At 36.3% G+C, this 24,442-nt stretch overlaps 1 protein-coding gene across 1 annotated transcript; it reads left to right on the plus strand.

The window, feature by feature from the left end:
- Positions 1-17,515: 17,515 nt before the first annotated feature.
- On the plus strand, positions 17,516-19,157 carry LOC116107433 (protein ASPARTIC PROTEASE IN GUARD CELL 1-like). The gene has a single exon (XM_031393709.1). The coding sequence runs from the start codon at positions 17,632-17,634 to the stop codon at positions 19,108-19,110; it is 1,479 nt and encodes a 492-aa protein (XP_031249569.1). The 5' UTR covers positions 17,516-17,631; the 3' UTR covers positions 19,111-19,157.
- Positions 19,158-24,442: the final 5,285 nt, after the last annotated feature.

The following is a 24,442-nucleotide window of genomic DNA, read 5'->3' on the forward strand; positions in this document are numbered from 1 at the left end:
GTCCTTCCTTTCTCCTCTTCTCAATGTACATTCTTTTCTCATCTCATTCCCCTCGAATGTAAATCGAGGTTTCTAAATTTATTGATGTAAAGAATTTGTATAATTATTTTATTGTAAATTTAGAATGATATTTTTTGTAATGTACTTAAAGACGGAGCAAAGGACAAGACAACCATACTTGAAGACTCAAGATATTTATTACAGGACCTTAGGTGACCCACCGATTCCTCTAGGCTCGAGGAAATCGATTTTTAGTTGGGCCATGTACCGGCACGTTTTAATATTGTGTTTAGAATGCATGCTAAGGTTGAATGTTGAATAACATGTCAAACAATGTCATTATAACAAAGATAATAATCTGATGAGACATTAAATAACAAACCCTCAATTAAAGTATATTAAGTTACGTATGCCTTCCATCACCATGGTTTTAATCAAACCACTGTTCGTCGAAAGCTTATTTGCCAAAGCGAAGGGTACACTTCTACCAGTGGAGTTTTCCTTAATGGTGATGGGTCGACTTAAAATGACGGTTTTGCTTGTTCGTCAAAGCAAAGTTTGATAAACGCGTCATAGGCATAGTAGAGCAGTACACATATTATGTGTACGTGGTGACATGTAGTGTCCACTCTACTGATACTGAGAATCACACTTGAGGACAATGGTTGGAGCCATTGAATTGTGTGATTGGCTTGTTGGCTTTTTCACATTTGAGGTTGATAGTGGGAGCTATCAATTGGTGTGGATTAAGTTTGTTGGCCTACCTAATCAACCCATTTTGGCTTGTTCGCCAAAGCGAAGGTTTGAAATGGGCAGGATGGGATCTCGGTCCACTAGGAAAGTCAACGGGCTTTCCCGAGTTAATAGTGAGGGCTATTGGCTTGAGTAAAATAGTGGGAGCATCGTTTAATAAAAGACCATATTAAATTATAATGAACTTTATAATAACTTTATCTTTTCTGCAATTGTAGATTCACCAAAAATGAGCATTATGAACCTGCGACCGATAATCGAGAAAGAAAACAGGTTGGATGGATCCAATTTCTCAGACTGGTATCGTAATCTTCGGATTATACTCAAGTCAGAAAAGAAATTGTATATCTTTGAAAAGCCATACATGGCTGAGCCTGATCCTGATGTCACTCAAAAAGTAAATGATACTTATCAAAAGTTCCTTAATGATGCTGATAGCGTTCAATGCTTGATGTTAGCATCGATGACACCTATGCTACAAAAGCAGCATGAGAATATGGACACTTCTTCCATTATTCTACACCTCAAGGAGCTTTTTGAAACAAATGCTCGACATGAGAGGTACAAGGTGTCGAAAGCACTATTTGGGAGTCGTCTGACTGAGGGAGCCTAAGTTAGTCCTCATGTGCTCAAGATGATCGAGCACATAGAGAGGCTTGAGACTTTGGGATGCGACTTGGATGCAGAATTACAAATGGATTTAATTCTGCAATCCTTGCCTCACTCTTATGCTCCGTTCATAATGAATTTCAATATGAACACGATGGAGAAAACCTTGTTAGAACTTTTGAACATGTTGAGGATTGCAAAGCAGGACTTGAAAAAATCCAAGCTTGTTTTACTGGTTGCTGCCAGTAAAGCAAAGGGTAATGGCAAGGGTAAGGCCAAGGCCAAACCTAAGCCCAAGCCTAAGCCCAAAGGACAGGTTGCTCTTGGGCTTGATAATGGCAGAGGGAAGGGCAAAGTAGTCTGCTTCTTTTGTGGCAAGCCTGGCCACTGGAGGAAACACTGCAAGGCTTTACTCGCAAGCAAGAAGAAGTCAGATGCTACGACTTCAGGTATTTTTATGATTGAGATTAATTTCTCTCCCTCAACATCTTAGGTCATTGACACAGGATGTGATACTCACATTTGTATTTATCTGCATGGACTAAGGCAGAGTAGAGTGCTCGCCAAGGGAGAGGTGGACCTACGAGTTGGAAATGGAGCACATGTGGCTGCATTGGCTATAGGGACTTACTGTTTATCTTTGCCTATGGGCTTGTTACTGGAACTACATAACTGTTATCACGTACATTCTATTTCTAGAAATATTATTTTAGTATCTGCTTTGGATAACATAGGGTATCATTTTGAGATATCTAATGGATTGTTGTCCTTTAGTTTGAATGGTATTATATTTGGAACTGCAAGGTTATATAATGGATTATATGTTCTTGATTTAAACAATAAAGATATTCTCAATATTGAAACCAAGAAAGCTAAACATATCGATCAAAACCAGACATATCTCTGGCACTGTAGATTGTGTCATGTTAATAAGACTCGCATTGCAAAACTTCAAAGGGATGGAGTTTTGGACCCTTTTGACTTTCAGTCATTTGAGGTATGCGAGTCATGCCTGTTAGGCAAGATGACCAAGTCTCCTTTCATAGGACAAGGTGAAAGAGATACTGAGCTGTTAGGCATCATCCATAGTAATATATGTGGTCCACTAACAGTTGAGGCCAGAGGTGGATATTCAGACTTCATCACATTTACTGATGATTTCAGTAGATATGGTTATGTCTACCTCATAAGACATAAATCTGAAACCTTTGATAAATTCAAGGAATTCAGGAATGAAGTACAGAATATCTTCGGCAAAAGTATTAAAGCTCTTCGGTCGGATCGAGGAGGTGAATACTTAAGCTCAGAGTTTTCAGAGTACCTGAAGGAATGTGGGATAGTATCACAACTCACCCCTCCTTATACACCCCAACACAATTGAGTGTCTGAAATGAGGAACAGGACCTTACTTGACATGGTTATGTCCATGATGAGTTTTAGTGATTTACTTGCATCGTTCTGGGGTTATGCCCTAGAGACTGGGACTCACGTTTTAAACTGTGTGCCATCAAAGTCTGTAGATAAGACTCTATATGAGCTATGGAGTGGGAGAAAGCCCAACTTGTCTTATCCAAGGATTTGGGGTTGCGAAACTTATGTTAAGAAATTGACTTCAAACAAGTTGGGCCCAAAATCCTGTAAATGTATATTTGTGGGGTATTCAAAGGAGACCAAAGGTACTATTTCTACCATCCAGAAGAGCGCAAAATCTTTGTTGCTCGATCTGGTGACTTCCTAGAAAAAGAATATTTTCTAAAAAGTACTAGTGGGAGAAAAGTAGAACTTGATGAAGTTCTAGAAACACAAGATATACTAGACGAAGGACGGGATGATGTGCCACAGGAAGTGGTTGAGCATCATGAGGAGGTTACTTCACAACTTGTGGATCAAAGTGAACCACCTCAAGTAGCACAAGAGCTACGTAGATCTATGAGAGTATGCCATGAGCCCAAGAGATACGGTTATCTTGTAACTCAACATGGTGACATACTAGTCTACCAAGACGATGAACCCAGAACCTATGAAGACACTATATCGGATCCAGATTCCGTTAAATGGCTTGAAGCCATGAAATCTGAGATGGACTCCATGTACTAGAACCAAGTGTGGTCTCTGATGGAACCACCTGAAAGGGTAAAACTCATAAGGTGTAAATGGGTCTTCAAGAAGAAGACTGACATGGATGGCAACGTGCATACTTATAAAGCACAACTAGTTACCAAAGGTTTCAAACAAATTCATGGCATTGACTATGAAGAAACCTTTTCGCCGGTTGCCATGATTAAATCCATCCGGATTATGCTTGTGATTGTTGCATATCATGACTATGAGATTTGGCAAATGGATGTCAAAACTGCTTTCTTGAACGGAAACCTTGAGGAGGATGTGTATATGACACAACCTGATGGTTTCGTTCTTGATAGTCAAGCTAATAAGGTATACAAGTTGGAGAGAACCATTTATGAACTCAAGCAAGCTTCAAGGAGCTAGAACATTCGTTTTGATGAAGCTGTAAAAGAATTCGGTTTTATCAAGAACAAAGATGAGCCTTGTGTTTACAAGAAAGTGAGTGGGACGCAGTAGTATTCCTAGTGTTGTATGTCGATGACATACTTCTGATCGGGAATGATATACCAAACTTGCAGTCGGTAAAGACTTGGTTATCCAAGTGCTTCTCCATAAAGGACTTAGGAGAAGCAGCCTACATCCTTGGTATAAAGATCTATCGTGATAGATCGCACAGGTTGCTTGGCCTAAGTCAGAGTGCATATATTGATAAAGTACTAAAAAGATTCAGTATGGAAGAATCCAAGAAGGGATTTCTTCCGATGTCATATGGTGTTTATCTTTCTAAGGAATTGTGTCTTAGAACACAAGATGAGAGAGATAAGATGAAGAGGATCCCATATGCATCAGCAATTGGATCCATCATGTATGCCATGTTATGTACTCGGATTGATGTCTCATGTGCTTTAAGCACTTGTAGTAGATATTAATCAAATCCAAGTGAGCGTCACTGGATGGTTGTCAAGAATATTCTTAAGTACGTGAAGAGGACTAAGGATATGTTCTTGATTTATGGAGGGGAACATGAGCTCACTGTAAGAGGATACAGTGATGCTAGTTTCCAAACGGGCAAAGATGATTATCGATCACAATCAGGGTTTGTATTTTGTCTCAATGGTGGTGCAGTAAGCTGGAAGAGCTTCAAGCAAAGCATTGTAGTAGACTCTACAATGGAGGCTGAGTATATTGCATTGTCAGATGCGGCCAAGGAGGCAGTCTGGATTAAAAAGTTCGTTACTGAACTTGGTGTGGTTCCCACGATTGTTGATCCTATAGACATCTATTGTGACAACAATGGAGCAATTGCTCAAGCCAGGGAACCACGGTCTCATCAGAAGTCCAGACACATACTAAGACGATTCCATCTCATCAAAGAGATAGTTGAGAGGAAAGACATGCAGATTAGTAAAGTGCATACTGACGACAATCTCGCAGATCCACTAACAAAGCCTCTATCGCAGCAGAAGCATGAAAGGCACTTGAGATAATTTGGTATTAAATACATGAATGATTGGTTATAGTGCAAGTGGGAGATTGTTAGAGTAGATGCCTTAGAGCCAATCAATTATTGTAGAATTGACTCTTTGTAATAATGTTCATTATTTTATTCTATATCGCGTAAATCATTATTATTGCAATATGTATTGATATATGTCCTTAGAATGGTAGAACAGTGACGAGGGTATCAAGTGTTTCAAATCTTTATAGTGAGAACCCTATGAGCACATATGGTGGCCATTCTAGAAACGTCCGTAGCCCAGTATTATTCTGAAGTAAGGGCACAGATAATACAGTAAGGCTATCATAGTGTTGAACGACCCTGTCGAAAGGCAGTGACTAATCTCACTTGTCGAGGTTGTTTGGTGACAACCTGGTGCAACACATGGGTGTTTGCTGTAGGCGAATACACCGCAGCAAGTTCACTGGATAGACCCACCAGAGGATTCCATATGGATGTTAACCCTAGTGTCTATGGAACAAATCCTCTAACGAATGGTGGTGCATGTGATCCTTAGACGTGAGATCACTGGAGCGCCTTGTGCACTGATTGGTGCAATTTGACACTAGCCTAACGCAGTTCTTTTCAGAGTTGTCAATACAGTGTTGATTGGCTGCATCGAGGAGTGTATCAAGACTATGGTGGATAGACAGAGGATTCAACACTCCCGGGTACGGGAGAAGTTATCTCACGGCGCAATTCAGTATATGGCAATGACACTAAAACTGTGGCCACAGTGGGATTGAGTTGTTGCTCTATCCAGTTTATAATACAGGTCATTGGTCCAGAAACTGAATATATAATATCGAGAGTAACCGAAGGTTGACACTATTTCTATGCCTTCGTCTCGTCGAGATAACGTATGATGAAAGGATCAAATTGTACGGTAACCATATCGTTGACAGGTAGCTACTTTGCTGAATCCGAATCTATCGGGTAGCTATGATGCCTTGCTACAGACCAATCTTGGTCTGTGTATTAGTGAGACGATTAATTGGTGTTAATCGCGATACTATATATTACCGGTATGATGAGGAGCCTATGGGTCACACACATAGAAGATAATTTAAGACTCAGGAAGTAAGAAGGGCATTTTCGTCTTTTTAGGTGAAAGGGTATTTTGGTAATTTTACACTGTAATTAAATTTGCTGAGGTCGTAGCCTTATTTTTATTTGTTAGAAAAATTAAATAAGTGAAATTACATTTAAATGTGTTAGCATATACCCGGAATGAACAAGCAACGGATGTGCGCCTACCAGGACTGATTGGCTGACAGTAATGCATGCATGTTGGATCTCATGCGCCGATTGTACATCGAGGCCTTTGCTGCTGATGGGTATTACTGCTTAATCGACAGAATATACGAATATAACAGAACGAGATACTTACTCTGCTCCTACGTATGGATATGGATCCGCGTATGGATCTCGAACACGAAGGTCTTAATCTGTATTGTTAAATGTTAATATATATATTAAATATATATTAATTGATTTTAATTGAAGATAATGATGAATTAAAATAAATATCTAGTTGGGAGTGTTTGGAAACATTTGGTGTTTGGGTTGGAGCCCAAGCCTGTTCCATATGGGAATAGGGCAATTAAAAACATCACTATAAAAGAAAAGTGTTAATTGAAAGTAAATAAGTCATTCATTATTTTCATTTCATTGAAAAGGAAAAAGTTATAGCCCCTAAACTCTCTCACGCCAGAATTGATTTTTGCCTAAAATCAAACACTCTTCATTTCTTCTTGATTCTTAAGGCTAAGGAGGATCTAGCAAATCTCTCCTTAGTTCTTTGTGATTGTCTTCGTGTGGACTACGTCGATTCGATCCTACACTTGGGTCGGTAGCAAAAACGTTCAAAGACAAATTTGGAGGAGCCTCCAAACATGTGTATATTTTTCTAAAGTCATGATTAATTTTTGCAGATTTCTACTTATACATAAACTGTAAAATTATACCTTTGATCTTGGCTCTTTGGAACGATCCTTGTATTATGATTTTTGTTTTTCGCTGCATATCTGGATCGTTTCCTAATAGGAACCACTGTGACAATATCCTTTGTATTGCATCAAAAAGGCAACTATTGGAAATTCTCTTTCTGTTAACAACTTCGAATTTATAGACTCGACTATGTTCGTGGTCATGACATCGAACCTTCTTCCAGGAAAGTAAGCTCTACTCTATCGCTCGAAACCAACATCATGCTCAAAATACTTAACAATTCTATCATCCTTGATTTGGATTTCCTAGAAGTGCTCCTCGAACTCATCAACTTGATAAGCTTTTGCTGTCATGTAGTATGTTTAAAAGAGGCCAGTACACTTAAACTTTTGTTTTATGTTCTCACCAAGGTGCCTCATACAGAATCTGTGATGTGTTTGAGGGTAAATAGTGGCAATCCCCTTTTTATAGAGTTGTGCCTATCGAATATTATGCACAACTTGTCACTATCAGGCATTATCATACGTAATTGCTGAAAAAACCAAGTCCACGACTTGTCGTTCTCAGAGTCAACCACACAGCATGCAACAGGATATGTGTGATTCTCGTTGTTCTATGCAGTAGCCACCAACAATGAACCTCCATACTTTCTCGTCAAAAAGCAACCATCAATAGCCAACACCTTCCTCATGTTTTTATAGTACCACCGTAAGTAACAAAAAAATATTTAAACCCCATATTCTTGTCCCACTTCAAAGTCGTCTTGCTATCTTGGTTTTTCAACTCAAGCATAACGGTACGCTTCTAATACTACGTACCCGTGCTCCGGTGTACCCCTCACAAAATCTTGTGCATCTTGTCTCCCTTTCCAGCATTTCCAGTAACTAACAACGCATCCCAACTCTGTGTGCACAAGTATCTGAATGTCCTTAGGAGATGGACATTTCCCTTTAACAAACTGACTTTTGACAAATTGTCCAATAACGTTAGCAGAGGCTTGTCGATGCTCACCTGAACTATGTCCCAAATAGGGCTGCAAACGAATCGAACAGTTCGCGAACGTTCGTTGTTCGTTCTATTACTGTTCGATAATGTTCACGAACAGTTCGATAATATGTTCGATTGAGTTCGAACAGGAGTTGTTCGTTCGATTATGCTTGCGAACACTATACGTTTGATTGATCCATCCGTTCGCGAACAATCGTTCGATTGTTCGTTCATTTATGTTCGAAAAACATGTTATGCATTATTATAATTAAAATTTTTTTTTTCATTTTTATATTATGTCTGATTTAGTTTGGACGAATTTTTTTTAATGGTAATCAATAATAAAATATTATGATACATTTGTTTTTCTTATATATATAATATGTTTGTATTAATGTCATTAATAATTAAGTATATAAGTATATGACATTTTAATTAAAAACTAATAAATTATTATGATACATAACATGACAAATTTAATAACATAATAGATTATATAATCAAGTGATATATAATATAGTAAATCCAATAACATAATAGTTTCATATTTTTCTAAATGTAATCAATAATTAAATATTATAAGATAGCATTTCAATTAATAAATAATAAATATAGTATGATAAATTGATAAACATAACATATTGTATAATCAAGTGATGTATAGCATAACAAATTTAATAATATAATAGCTTAATTAAACCTAAATTAATCACATATTTGTATTGATCATTTATTACAATAAACTCTCATACCACTATGAATTTATAGGTGTTGATACAAAATATACATGTAGACAATAATGATTATATATATATATATATAACAAATTAATCACACATATGTATTGATCATATATTACAATAGACTATCATTCCACTATAAATTTATGGGTGTTAATACAAAATATATATGTAAACATTTGCAATATTTATGATAATTTATGTAATGATAATAAATATATGATAACCTATAATTGGTTAATTCATAAATATTTAACATATTATATATATATATATATATATATATAAACAAATTAATCACACATATGTATGATCATATATTACAATAGACTATCATTCCACTATAAATTATGGGTGTTGATAAAATATATATGTAAACATTTACATATTTATGATAATTTATGTATGATAATAAATATATGAAACCCATATATATATATAACAAATTAATCACACATATGTATTGATCATATATTACAATGACTTTCATTCCACTATAAATTTATGGATGTTGATACAAAATATATATGTAAACATTTAAAATATTTATGATAATTTGTAATGATAATAATATATGATAACCTGTAATTTTGGTAATTTCATAACATATTAACCTGATTAATATTGTATGATAATAATTTTGTATATACACAATTACACATATATATAACAAATTAATCACACATATGTATTGATCATATATTTAATAGACCCTCATTTCACTATGAATTTATGGATGTTGATACAAAATATATATGTAAACATTTAAAATATTTATGATAATTTATGTAATGATAATAAATATATGATAACCTATAATTTTGGTAATTTCATAACATATTAAATATATTTAATTTATGATTAATATATGTATGATAATAATTTTGTACATACTATATAGTGGCATGTTCACTCCTTAGAATCCTTTTGGTTGTGCTATAATGTCTATGCAAAATGCAAATTCCTTTCGTTTGTGTCATGTTTGATATGGAACTAAATTTGTTTTGAACGATTTATTGTTCTGTTTAATTTATTTTGAAGTTTTATTATTTATGATGGTTATTTATTTTAATTTACTGAGTTTTTATTGATTTATTTAAAATATAAATATAGATAGAGAGTTGGTTTATTTTCAAATGTTGAATCAAATGGGTATGAATTATAAATTGTTGCATATTTGTTTTTTAGAGTATGAATTGGAAAGTTTGTGTATATTTTTTATTCGAACAGGTATTCGAACGAGTTATTCGAACAGGTATTTATGAGTTAGTCGAACGAACACGAACGAGCTTTTTGTTAATCGAACGAACATGAACACGAACACGAACACGAACACGAACAATCGAACACGAACAATCGAACATGCTTATCGAACGATTTTCGAACAGGCTTGTTCGTTCATGTTCGATTCGATTGCAGGCCTAGTCCCAAACCACATGTGTGCTCACGGGTATATGTGCTAATAATAAATTTTATAGACTCTGCCAACCTTCTACAATAAACCCTCCACTTTCACTTTTGGTCACGACATGCAATCGTCACCACCGATGAATTAGACTTTTTGGTGATGAACTCAAAATTACCTCACACGGCAACAAGTTTTAGCTTCCTCATCACTTCCTCTTTGTTGTCAAATAAATACCCTACGTGCAAGTCTGATCCATCAGTAAAAACATAAGCTGATTCACTACTACCTGTAATTGTCGCCTCTAAACCTACATAAAGGACCATATTGTTCTCTTTCTCACAAACTACACCTTCTACATAATTTGTATTTAAAGGAATCTTTACATCCGAGGGAACATGTACGGGGTCCTCCTCATCAACATTTTTATTCTGTCGCACATGATCAACCTCTTCTACAGTGTTCTCCTCACCACCCAAATCACCGCCTACTCTTGATTCTTCAACTAAGAAATCAATGCCCTCGTAGTTCAAATTAAAACCAGCATTCTCTCCACCAACTTCCTCGTTATCTCCTTACTTTGAACCAACATTCAATGGTTTATCTACAAAAGAAACCCTTAAAATTGGCCTCGAACCATTATCGCCCACATCAATCATATATAACTTCATACCTTCATCCGACTTTAATATAGCAGGAGGTACCTTATAATGTTCAGGAACTCTGCTAAAAACATACTTCACTACTATATCAGTACTTGAGCAACTCAAATCACCTCTTCTAATTATTTTATCAGTCAACTCATCAAAACTAACCTATATGCTTATAGCAATTAGTATAACTTCTTTGCTCTTCCCAATCCACTTCCAGCAACTTTCTTCTTCCACCCACTCACCAAAATATTCAACACCCAAAACAACTTGTCTCATGTCTAAAAATAGCCAAGTACCTATAATGCAAGAAAAAAAAATTATTAATTGATGTATTAAGAGTTGACAGATTTTTAAAAGCATATGCAGAGTCGCTTGAGCGATCTGGTATAAATAAGCCTGATCGCTTAAGTGATCTTCTGCCATTTACCTGATCGCTTAAGCAATTTGCTGCCATATACTAGACTTATAATAGACCGCTTAAGCAATCTCTTGCCATATACCTGATCGCTTAAGCAATCTATGATCTACTACGTTATACCAGACATATCAGAAAACTAGATCACTTAAGCGATCCATCATGTCTAGAACACATTTTCAGTCATCTCTACCTACAATCGGTGCTACCACCCCCAGCTACCCATAATGCAAGAAAATATTCAACAAAATTCACTCCTTTCAACTTGCATTACTTCAAACACAACCAAATAACCCAAACCCAATCCATCATTAAATCTTTGTAAATAGAAATATAAAATGCAAAGAGGAGACACACATACTTGGACAAAATGTCAAGAGGATGAGGAGGAGGCAGATCTATGGTGAAGAAGATGTTAATGGCGGAGGAAGAAGAAAGTGTTTATGGTAGAGGAAGAAAGAGATGTAGATGAAGAAGAAGAAGAAGATGTAGATGAAGCTTAGAAGAAACAACAACCAGGGGAGGGATGCATTAATGGCGAAAGGAAAAAGAATAAGGTGTTTGGGTTTGTTTGCAAGAATTTCAGCTCTTTGGGGACATATTATAATTTTTAAAAGATTACACAATACTTCATTAATCCTAATTAACCACTAATCATGTTTAATTAACCTTAATCAATAATAAGACTATTTATTTAACACTTTCAAACTACATGGCCTTTTAATTAAATTTGAACTTGATTTTACCTTTTCATAAAATGCTCCCAATGTAATGTTCTACTAAACATCATTTAACATTTTGTATAACATTATATAAATACAATGCGACATTATGCTATGCAATATCGCAAGCCAAACATACCGAGAATGATTGAAAAATCGATTTTAACAAGAATCTCAACAAAAGAAAATGATAAAATAATTCTTATTGATAGTTTTATAGAAAAAGTCCATGATATTGTAGTACTATCACATGGCAAGTGAATACATATATAACTTGTAGACTTGATGTTGCAAAATAGTGTTTAATTAGGATTTAATTTTGTTTCTCTTTCTTTATTTGATTAAGGTTTCATGCTAGGAGTTCAAGTAGTTTTCTATTTTAATTAGGAGTGTAGTTGATTTAGGAAGTTTTAATTTATGTAAATTTTACTTTCTTATTTTATAATTAGTCAATAATTAGAATTTTATTTCCTTATTTAATTGGGAGCCTTGTTAGGGTTGACAACCCTATATAAACTTATTATTCATTTCTTTTGAAGAGATAGAATATTAAATGAAATTTTCAGATTTAAAGCTTAAGTTTTTGTAATTGAGACTTGTTTATCAGTTGTAAAGGTATAGTTCGAGTACTAGCCTTGTTGTTACGCTAACTCGCTGTGTCAGTTGGTATCAGAGCAGGCAAAATTCGTCTGATCTAATGGTAGGTGATGAAGTTGTAGGCAGCGGCGGTTCTCATGGCGAAGATCAGGGAGCTGAGACCTTGCAAAGGCTAGCGTTGAGAGCTTCGGAGCAACAAATGGATCTCAGATTCCAACGTTTAGAACAACTCTTTGAAGAAATTGCAAATCAACTTGATGCTTTAAGCAAAGATGCCAACAAAAATCAGAATGATGAGAGGCAACATACTAGAGATGATATGGCTCATGGACAGCCTGTTGGAAGACTAGTTTTTGCAAACAGGCGTAGATAGCAAGTTTATGTGGAAGATTCGAACGAAAAAGATGATTATTTTGCAAATTTTGGGAGGGAAGTGATTATGGGGATAGAGATACCAACGAATTCAAATTAAAGGTAGATGTTCCTTGCTTTAATGGTAATTTAAATATTGAAGACTTTCTGGATTGGATTGCGGAAATAGATAGGTTTTTCGAATATACAGAGATTCCAGAAAGAAGAAGGGTGAGACTTGTTACGTGCAGATTGAAGGGTGGAGCTTTTGCATGGTGGGAAAGATTACAATCCATAAGATTTTGCGAGGGGAAAACACCAATTAAAACCTGGTACAGGATGAAACACTTGTTACAAAGGGATTTTCTTCCTCCTGATTATAAGCAAATCTTGTTCTAGTAGTATTAGAGATGCCATTAGGGTCAAAGATCTATCCGAAAATATATTGTTGAATATCGACGATTGTTACTCCACCTTGACTATAATGAACATCCATATATAGTAGCTTTAAGATTCTTTAATGGGTTGAATGTAAACATATGAGCTTAAATTGATTTACGACTTGACTATACATTGCTTGATGTTCTTCAGTTAGCCTTTGATGTAGAATCACAATTAAGAATTAAAAAAAAGAATTCTTCTTCAGACACTACATGCCTTACCAATTATGGAAGAAGACAAGAAGCATAAAGCACTTCTTAAAGAAATTCTTAAAGCCAACGAAAATTATGAGATGTTACAAATTGAGGATCACACAAAAAAGGAGATTGAGCATGAAATAGACGTTGAAGCTGAACGAGTTCTCCAAGAAGAGAAGATTGAACAAGAGCAAAAGCAAGTTGTCCTAAAGGAGAAGCTTGAGCAAAAGCAAGTTGTCCTAAAGGAGAAGCTAGAGCAAGAAGAAAACATTCAAGTTAAGGATCAAAAGGATGAAACATCGACGACGACATTCAATTTCGACCTAAAGACTATAGTGCATGACAACTCTCCTAGGAAGATGAATGACAAAGGATATTTATTTGCTCCAAAGGAGGACTTATTACTCTACTTCGAGTATCACCCAACAGATTGAAACTCGAGGACACGTTTATTTTTAAGAGAGGGAGTATGATGTTGCAAAATAGTGTTAAATTAGGCTTTAATTTTGTTTCTCTTTCTTTATTTGATTAGGGTTTCATATTAGCAATTCAAGTAGTTTTCTATTTTAATTAGGAGTTTAGTTGATTTAAGAAGTTTTAATTTAGTTAAATTTTAATTTCTTATTTTATAATTAGTCAATAATTAGAATTTTATTTCCTTATTTAATTGGGAGCCTTGTTAGGTTGGTCACCCTATATTAACTTATTATTCATTTCTTTTGAAAAGATATAATATCGAATGAATTTTTCAGATTTAAGGCTTAAGTTTCTGTGATTGAGACTTGTTTATCAGTTCTAAAGGTATAGTTGAGTGCTATTCTTGTTGTTACGCTAACTCGCTGCGTCAAGATTTTCAGTTAGGTAATCAACAATGATGTTGATTGTAAAGATAGAGAAGCAAACATTATAGATAGGGGTAAGCGGTTCCAGGTACCACTCATCAAAATTTCTAAAACCGAAACTGAAACTAGAACCGACTGGTTCCTAGCAAAAAGAACCGAAACGTGAAATGTAGGTTTTGGTTCCTTTCTTGGATATCCTATAAAATTATAATTACCCCCTATTAATTTTTAAATGACAAATGTACCCTAAAAAATTACAAATACACCTCTGGCAGTCACAAAATTCACACATATATGATAAGAGTTTGAAAATACACATTTACGTAGTGGTTTATGGGGATTATTTGTGAGAAATTAGGTTTAATTTTGTAAAGTTGCTTAATATTTTCATAATTGTCTTCTATGGGATCACAGGTGTGTTTGAGTGTTTTTTAGGTTATTAGTGCTAAATGTTATGCTCAGATGAAGAATCATATCGACAACAGAATGAGTGATGAGTAGAAACAAACAGATCAAGATTCGGTGTTGAATTGAAGAAGTTATGCTTTTAACAATATCTCAAGCTATAGACCTCGGATTAAGACAATTCTTCAACTGATGGAAAGCTTATTCAAAGGGCTACATTTCATATGTTTACCACTTCTTTAGATTTCATCGTTATCATGCTAAAAAATCACCATCTATGGAGTGTTGATGAATGATGCGAGATTTGAATTAAAGGAGAAGAAGTTATCACTATGCCGTAGCACACTTTGTCTAGAATCGACCGTGCCACAGCACAATGCTGGGGCACAGTCACGACAGTTAGGAATTTTTCTTCCGTTTTTTATTAGAAAAATAGGGTTAAGAGTCCTAAACTAAATAGAATTAAGGAAAATAAAACCCTAACCCTTGTGGGATATAAATAGAAGTCTTTTAGCATTATTTTAGGGATTCTTGGGAGAGAATAAGAGAAGAAAAATTTGTAGAGAAGAAAATGATAGAATTTATAGAGCTTTGATTCACGATATAGGGAAGTTCTTCTTGTTTTTTTTTCTTACAAACTCATGTTGATTATTTTAATAAAGATGATTGTTTCTTTCATGTTTATTATGAACTAATTTTATTTTCGAGGGCTAAGATTTAGCTTAATCTCTTGATTATGTGTTGATTTATGTATGTTGATTTTCATTAAGATTTCTTCCTAAGTTTTATTATTATGCCTAATGCTTTTGATTCTCAAGGGCCCAAGAATTGAATGAATTAATGGACTAAGTTGAGATTGAGAGATGATACTTAGTTGGTCTACGGCAGTAAAACCACAGGTTGAGCGAACACAGGAGATAGGTTACCGCAACTTATGAGGTTCTGGTAAACTCCATATAACGTAATGATCTCCAATTGCTTAAATCTGATTAGAGATAATTCGGGTTAGTAATTAGGAGTTAATTTGATAATTGTTCGAGAGAAATATATTGGAAATTTAGGTAGTTTGACCTTTAGGAAAAGCTTAATAAAATTAACATAAGTGATCAATACATATGAATAATAGTTGGTGTGAAATTTATGTCCTAGGTCTAGTCATCTTGCTTTAAACCCAAAGATTTATTTAGTTGTTTTCTTTTTAGTTTTCTTTTAATTTCAATTGTTAATTTAATTTAGATTTTCCTTGATAAAAAATGTGATTAATCAAATAGTAAATAGATAGTAAATTTTGGTAATTGATAGTAGTAATTCCCTTGGGTTCGACATCCGTATTCTTACACTTTATTACTTGCATGATTTTGTAAACTTGCGAAAATCTACATCAATATACCCCACAGTTCCTAAACCAGTTCCTAGCAGGGTACCTGAATGTAGGTTTCGGTTATAGTTCTCGGTTCCAACACTGCAGGAACTAGACCCGAGAATTCTCGGTTCTAATTTTCCAGAATCGGATCTGCTCGTTCCGGGCTACCCTTTACCTATGCTCACCCCTTCTTGTAGAGGTGGCATCTAGTGCTGGTGGATCTAGTAAATTATCGTTGAGGGGTCGAGTGTAATGTTGAACTAATAAGGGGATTAAACTAGAAGGAGTCTTTAGAAAATTGCAATTAAGAGGGTCAAACTGTAGTGTTCAACAAATAAAAGGGGTAAAGAAAACAATGAAGCTTAAGAGATGAAATTGATACATAAATTTTTTTTAAAAATAAAAAATTGTGGGAGGGGTAAGTCCATCACCAATAGCATAAATTCATTAGGATGTGATATGTAACACAATGATATTTTTTATTTTTTCACCTTTATAATATAAATCTTGTCTAGTTATAAGAAATCAAGTAAATAAGTTTACAAGGAATTATAGGGGATTAATGTCGACTTCCAAGCATGTGGTGATGAATAATTCTGTTAACCACATTAGCAGCGTGTTATTGTAGAATTAATTAATTGTTATCATAACATGTTAATAATACTGCCGATTTGATGAAAACCATTAAATAATTTTGTGTATTTATTGGTCTACGTCAATGGCATGAATCATGATCCTCATTAATCCCTGTGTGACCATTCATGTTCGATTTTTGTGCAAATTGCTTTGAACTTACCTGATTTCAAGCTCAGTCTACGCCATGCCCAAATCATTGCGGATTTCATGGCATCCACTATGGTTAACTGGGGACCCTCCACACACTGACTCAAAGAAAACAGCCCCTACCAAATTTCAATTTCCTTTCAAAAATGAACATAGTTCAATGATGTTGACCCTTTTATGTACCAAACTTGATTCAGGTAAGTACTGATTAATCATCTAATGCTCTAATTTGTCAAATTATATGTGATTATGATATATACCCCACAAATGGTCGAAGGAGTAAAGTGGAAGCCAACAGTCACCATGCCATGGTGGCTGAATTAGACTGTTTGGATTCATGTTTCTATTTTTTAATAGGGGTGTTCAAACGACTTGTATGTAACTTAACTAATCATCAGATTCATTGAACATCTCAAACATTGTGATAGTAGTCTCAAGGTTTGAACTAAAAAACTAAAAAAAGAGAACAAATCTCCTTAACCGTTAGATCAAAGTTTAAGGTTATTTGAATTCATGTTTCACACCACTGAAAATAAACATAACACTAATTTTGTTAAATGTCGAATAAAATGTTATTGTTTTGGGTCATTCAATTTGTGTTTGCCGAATCAGAGTAAGTGATATTGTTGGATCTGTACAATAAAAAATTTGTCGGGAATCTTTTCAACAAGTGCATTTGCTACTTGCTAGATTCATTCAAAGCCTCACCTCCACTTATATTGCTTTTCTCATCTCTTAAACGAGCCCAGCGTGAGTGAAGTAAATAAAACCCGCTTCTCTACCCACCTCTCTTTATTTTTCCTCTTATAAAAACCCCCATCAGACAACGCACCATTATCATTATCCTTCTCAAATGGCCAAAATGTGGCTTCTTCTTCATCTTTTTATCTCTACTCTCTTCTTCACTTCACCCTTTGTTCACTCCCGAACCACTCCACAGACCTACAAAACCTCCGTTCTTGATGTCTCAGCTTCCGTTCAAAACACTCTCAATGTTCTCTCCGTTCATCCCAAACCCACACAAGCCTTTTCAGCGCAAGAGCAGAGCTTAGGCTCGATAGACTCGGCTTCTTCCAAGCTTTCCATGCAGTTACAACCAAGAACTTCGGTTCAGGGAACTTCACACACTGACTACAAGTCACTCACTTTAGCCCGACTCAAGCGTGACTCGGCCCGAGTCAGATCTCTCTCAACTCGGTTAGATCTGGCCATTAAACGCATCTCCAGGTCGGATCTTAAACCATTAGACAATGGCTTGGAATTCCAAGCTGAGGATCTAGAAGGTCCCATTGTGTCGGGAACGAGTCAAGGAAGTGGGGAGTACTTTTCCCGAATTGGAATCGGTAACCCGCCGAGTCAGGTGTATATGGTGCTCGACACCGGAAGTGACGTCAACTGGTTACAGTGCGCACCCTGCTCCGACTGCTACCAGCAAGCCGACCCCGTTTTTGAGCCGGCTTCCTCGTCTTCCTACGCTCCTCTCACGTGTGACACCAAACAATGCAAGTCCCTCGACGAGTCCGAGTGTCGCAACGGCACGTGTCTTTATGAAGTATCTTACGGAGATGGTTCGTACACTGTCGGGGATTTAGTCACTGAAACTATCACGTTGGGCTCGGCTAAGGTTCATAATGTAGCCATTGGCTGCGGTCACAATAATGAGGGGCTATTTATCGGAGCCGCCGGCTTACTTGGACTGGGAGGCGGCTCGCTTTCTTTTCCTTCTCAGATTAACGCGACTTCTTTCTCTTATTGTCTCGTCGACCGCGATTCTGACTCAGCGTCAACTCTCGAGTTCGACGCGCCGTTACCTCATAACGCCGTTACTACACCTTTGCTCCGTAACCCCGAACTGGACACATTTTATTATCTCGGTGTAACGGGACTCAGTGTGGGCGGTGAGTTACTCTCGGTTCCCGAGTCTGCATTCAAAATAGACGAGACAGGTAACGGAGGGATAATTATCGACTCGGGAACGGCAATAACTCGGTTGCAAACGGACACGTATAACGCGTTACGGGATGCGTTTGTTAAAGGAACGCAGGATTTGGTGTCAACTAGTGGTGTGTCGTTATTCGACACGTGCTATGATATGTCGTCTAAGAGTAGCGTTGAGGTGCCTACGGTGTCGTTTCATTTTGCAGATGGGAAAGCGTTACCGTTACCACCGAAGAATTATTTAATACCGGTTGACTCAAGTGGAACGTTTTGTTTCGCGTTTGCTCCTACGACGTCGTCGTTATCAATCATTGGGAACGTGCAGCAGCAGGGGACACGTGTCAGTTTCGATCTTGTCAAGTCTCTAGCTGGGTTCTCACCAAATAAATGTTGAGAACAGTAGTTTACATTTTGTGACGGTTTTACCCTTGGTCAAGAGGGATATTAACCATTTTGGAGTAATGGTCAAATGTCAATGGATGGAGTGTAGGCCCACTTTGAATCAGTGTAAGGAGACGAGTGGGGACCACTCGAGTGCTTATGTTATTTTTGGAAGGTAGTGGCATGTAAAGTAAATTAATTATGTGTGTTGGGTTACTTATGACTGGAATGGATATAGCCGTTACGCCCTTAATATAATGTGAAAGGCAAAGATAATTGGAGTGAAGTAAATTACAATGCAAAAAAAGATGTATGTGAGTTTGCACTAATCCACGGCTTTATGTTTTTTTTTTTTTTTAATTTTTTTTATAAGAATGTTCAAGTTATGAGTTTGATAACATAGGTTCGGACTTCAGTGCTTTTGAGAAGGGTTGATTTGATTCAACCCATGTGATTTGATAACTTTATGTGTGGGGCAGATGTTTATGAGCAATTTAGTTTATAAGTTTTTATGGGTTGGTAGGAAGGAACAGTTCCACATGCACTTTTGATGCATTGTGCGTCCAAGGCATGTAATTTTGACCTTCTAATCGTATGATGAAGATTGATTTAGCGATTTTTTTAAGTAAGATTAAGAAAGCTATCGGTTCTTCTAGATAAAGTTGGGTGGATTAAAAGTGAGGCTTTGATTCTTTATCAACCCAAAAGATGTCTTTAATGGAGACATTGCCACCATTAAATAAACAAAAGATTACAAATAAAGCTATATGATGTCTATACTTTTTATCCAAAGATTGGCTTCCTTTGCGTTGGACGGACATTTCTTTTTTCTTTCCCAGTAATATAATATTGTCTTTGTTTAATATCATTTGGGCTCCCATTGTTGCAGCTGAAAGTGAAGACTGGGCTTTTGACTGCAAAACCCATCCCATTTATTTACTTCCTTTCAAGTTCAAAACCATGCTTTCCGTTATTGATTGTTGATGACCTCCCCTCCCCAACTTCATTGCATTTCCAAACACTTCTAAGTTCTAACTTTAGCTATGGCTGCCTCGCCAATTCTATCAGGGGGATTTCTTTAAACTTGAGATTAATTTGATAAAAGTTTTTGGGACGGAGAATGTCTACTGGTAGAGAATGTGAGATAAGTTTGAATCAACAAAGAGAAGATTTGGGATTGAAATAAACCTCACCAGACGCATCTTACAAGTTACAACACCATTCCCAATCGGTACTATGATAATAGAAAAGTGGGAAATACTTAAACATCAATTAATTGATTAATGTACAAATAAATGTACACGTAAAACTATCCATGAATTGGTGGTTTTAAGTGGGATTTTGAAAAGTTCAAATGGGTGTCACTTGAATAACTATTGGGTGCTTGTTTACTATTTTCTACCATATTTTCATAGTAAATGTTTGTTTTATTATTCACAAAACACAATCTTCAAAATTTGATTCTTAATCATGACAATTATTTGTCTTAATATGCTAACATTTTGTAATGCTTTCTCTTTTTCTTTCTTCACTTTTTTGTCTTTCTTCTTATTCTGTCTTCACTCTTCACCACGGTCACAAAGGATCTTCCTCTCAATTCCAAAATCTATTTCCAAACAATCTCACCTGAATTAGAAAACAAACCCAAGATCTTGTAGCTCTCCTTCCCAAGATCTCTCTCCAAAAGCGCCATATAAATTAAATATGTTTCATCCATGCACATTGTCTGTATTCCACCACCATCATCAGGAATCTCTCTTCCTCCTCCATGACTGTTGAACCTCTTGCAACGCCCACACACTTCGGCGTTGAACCACCACCATCGCACAATCTTCAAGATCCACCACCATCGTGGCCATCCTCCTCCAACCCCAGACCATCGGCTTCCACCACCACTCATCACTGTCATGCTATCTTCTAAACACACCACCGTTCAAGATCTGCCATTGCCCAGACGTTTCGGGCTTTAGGTCCACCATCGCACGATCTTGAACAGCCACCACCATCGTCGGCCACTACAATTTATTCAACTCTATATAATACTTAAATACTTATCAAACATCAAACATATTATCGTAGGCTGCGTTTGGTTGAAATTTGGGGGTTTTGGGAAAAGTTTTTTGAAAAAAGTTAAAAAAAGTGAATTTGGGCGGGTATTACGAGGAAAATTTATAAATTAATAATCTCCTTTATGTTTGTTTTTACAAATACCCCCTATAATAAAACATTAAAAGTTAACAAAATACCCCTAACCCACCCTCAAACACCCCCAGCCGGCGACCACCACCGGAGGTGGCCGGAGTCGCCGTATGGCGCATGACCGGTTGGATCTTGCGGTCATGCGTCGCTATGGCCTTTTCCGGCCAGATCCACGGTGGATCTGGCCGGAAAAGGCCAATCTACGGTCAGATCTGGCCGTCAACGGCCAGATTGGCCGTCAACGGCCAGATCTGGCGTATTTACTCTCAACGACGGCCAACAAACGGTCGCGTTGATGGTCAACGACGACCGTTGTGTGGCCGTCGTGACCGAGTGTTACGGCCAAGATCTGGGCCGTCAACGGCCAGATTTTGGCCTTAGATCTGGCTTTTCCGGCCAGATCCACGTGGATTGGCCGGAAAAGGCTAGATCGGCGCATCGCCGGCCAGATCAGCCGGTAGTGCGCCATTCACCACAATTCGGCCATTTTCCGGTGGTAGTGGCCAGAATCTGGTAATTTGGATTATTGGGGTGTTTTTGTAATTTTAAAAAAATATTTAGGGGTATTTAATTAAATTATCAAATTTAAAGGGTTTAAAAAAAGTTGAATAATTTTGGGAGGAATATTCTCAAAAATCTGAAATTTTGGGTAATTTACTGTTTAACTTTTTTGGGAATACTAAAAGTAGTATTCCCAAAAGTTTACCAACGCAGCCGTAATAATAACAAACTAAATACTCTACCAAACACATTTTTTTTTAAATCCTATTCTCAAATAATAACTCAATTTTACAATAATATTTAAAAACATTACTTAAAATAACTAAACAAAAGCACTCACATAATCTTAAACAAGTTATATTTAATTAAAATTTCTTAATAACTATTCGTCATGCCTAAATTTATTTATATCTAAAGTATGTTCTTTAATTCTACAAAGTGTTTGGGGCTGTTATGTTTTCAATAGTATATTTAATTTAGTTTAGATAGACTTTGCATAAATAATTTTTAATTAGAATGTAATTAATTTTATAGTGATAGAGTTATAATATAAATTTGTGAAAGTTTAATATATATTAGGATTATCTTAATATTTGTGGTTAATTTTAAAACCCCGCGCATTTCGTGGAGTGGGAAGAAGCCTCTGCTGCTTATAAAATACAACCTGACATTAAATAAGAAAAGAGCAAACTACATGTTCACACCCCAGTTTAAGCGAAATTCAAGGTTTTACCCTGGTTTCAAAATTATAGATTCCTACCTTAAATTATCACGATTGCGATTTTTTGGGTTCTGACAGTATAGATAGTGATATCAAATTGCCCTTAAAAATAAATTACAAAATAATTTTAACCCCTAGATTTTGGCCATCCGAAACTCTTTCTAGATTTTGGCCCCCACCGCCCTATTGGGTGCAAAGAAAGGCCGGTGGTAGGCAAATGGTGAGTGAGCGAAGCTGATGTGGGGGTGGGTTTTGAAGAGGAGAGAAGGGGGGTCGAATGGAGGTGTTTGGATGAATTTCCAATGAGTGAGGCGATCGGAAAATGGCTGCAAAAATGGAGGTTTGCGAAGTTGAAAATCACCGCTAAAAGTCTACAACAATCAAAAGGAGATGGAGGTTGGCTGGGCAATTCGTCGAGCACCTGGTGTGCACCAACGAAGATGAGTGAATGGTGGTGATAGGTGGATTTCCGACAAAAAACAAGCACCAAAGACTCCAATAGACAACCAAACAACAACCAAAACTTCAAGCATCAAAAACTGTTCAGTCAACATCCAATTCCGACAACACCACACAAACCCTAGGCGAAGTGGTGGATGGCAAACAGTGCGGTCGTGGTCGGGGGGAGTGAAACCGTGGTCGTGGTTGGGGTTTTCGCTGCTCAAAATGGTCGGAACCGCAAAAATGGTTGCACGACGTGGCTCTCGTGGCGCGATCGGTGAAAGAGAGGGGGTGGTGAGGGTGAGGATGAGAGGGGTTTTGTGAGGAAAGGTGGGAAGCTGGAAGTGGAGTGTGGTGATGAACGGCAACAGAATCAAGTCAAACTGGCGATTGTGAAGGTGGAGGTGAGTTGTGGAAGGTGATGAATTCGGCCAAAAACCGGGGTGGAAACATAATTTATTTGGAACATTTCATTTTGTATAGTAAAATGACTATTTTACCCATTAACAGTTATATTAAACAATTTTTGTTAATTTAAGGCATTCAAAGCCTTGTATCACTGCATTGGTCGGTGGCCTGGTAGAGAAACGATGAAAGAAGAGAAAACAGGGAAAATGAAAAAAAATTGTTTTTACAGTTTACATAAAAACGAAAAAGTTGAAGACGTCCGTGTTAAGGAAACGGAGATATCAATTAATATCTTAACATCATTAACTTCACCAAAAAGATAACGGATTTATTGCAGCGGGGGGTAAGGTGAATTTTCAGAACCAATAGGGCTTAATTAGTTCGTGAAATGTATGGGGAACCCATATCTTTTTTATATTTATAATTACATCACATTTATTTAAATAAAAGTTGAGGATCCTAAAAATATCCGATTATTAAAACAAAACTGGACCCACCACAAGCTTAGTCCTTGTGAATGTTGAGTGGTTCCACCAAACATAAAAATATCACATATCTCTTTATTTTATTTTTTAAAAACTTCATTTGTTATAGTCAAAGGAAATTAGGTAATAAAACAATTGTAATAAGGTAAAAGTCAGATTGTAGTATTTATAAATAAATAATATATTCACGTGTAACTTACCACATAGCATATAAATCTACGGTTCAAAATTATGTATTAATGTAATGTTACATTTGTGGATAAGTGATACCTCGTATGCAGTAATAGTGATAGGGAATTAGAAAATGTTAACATCGGACTAGATTTTAATGATTTTGGTAAGCATTAATGGGGCCAACGACACTAAAAATAGTCGGCAGGGAAAAGCAAAAGGCTCCGTCGCATAGCAAACTAATCAAAATTCTGACAGCAATCAAGAAAACATTTAATGTTGTTAATGTCGGTTGCGTCATGCGTGAAATGTAACCCAAGTTTGTAAAGTTATAACTTTATACTAACTGTCCCTATCCTGTAATAAAAATAACAAGAAACCGAATATCTCCCAGTCATATCTGGATTGGATAAAATAAA

Source organism: Pistacia vera, unplaced genomic scaffold (genome assembly GCF_008641045.1).
Source record: "Pistacia vera cultivar Batoury unplaced genomic scaffold, PisVer_v2 Contig539, whole genome shotgun sequence".
In the NCBI taxonomy this organism is placed as follows: Eukaryota; Viridiplantae; Streptophyta; class Magnoliopsida; order Sapindales; family Anacardiaceae; genus Pistacia; species Pistacia vera.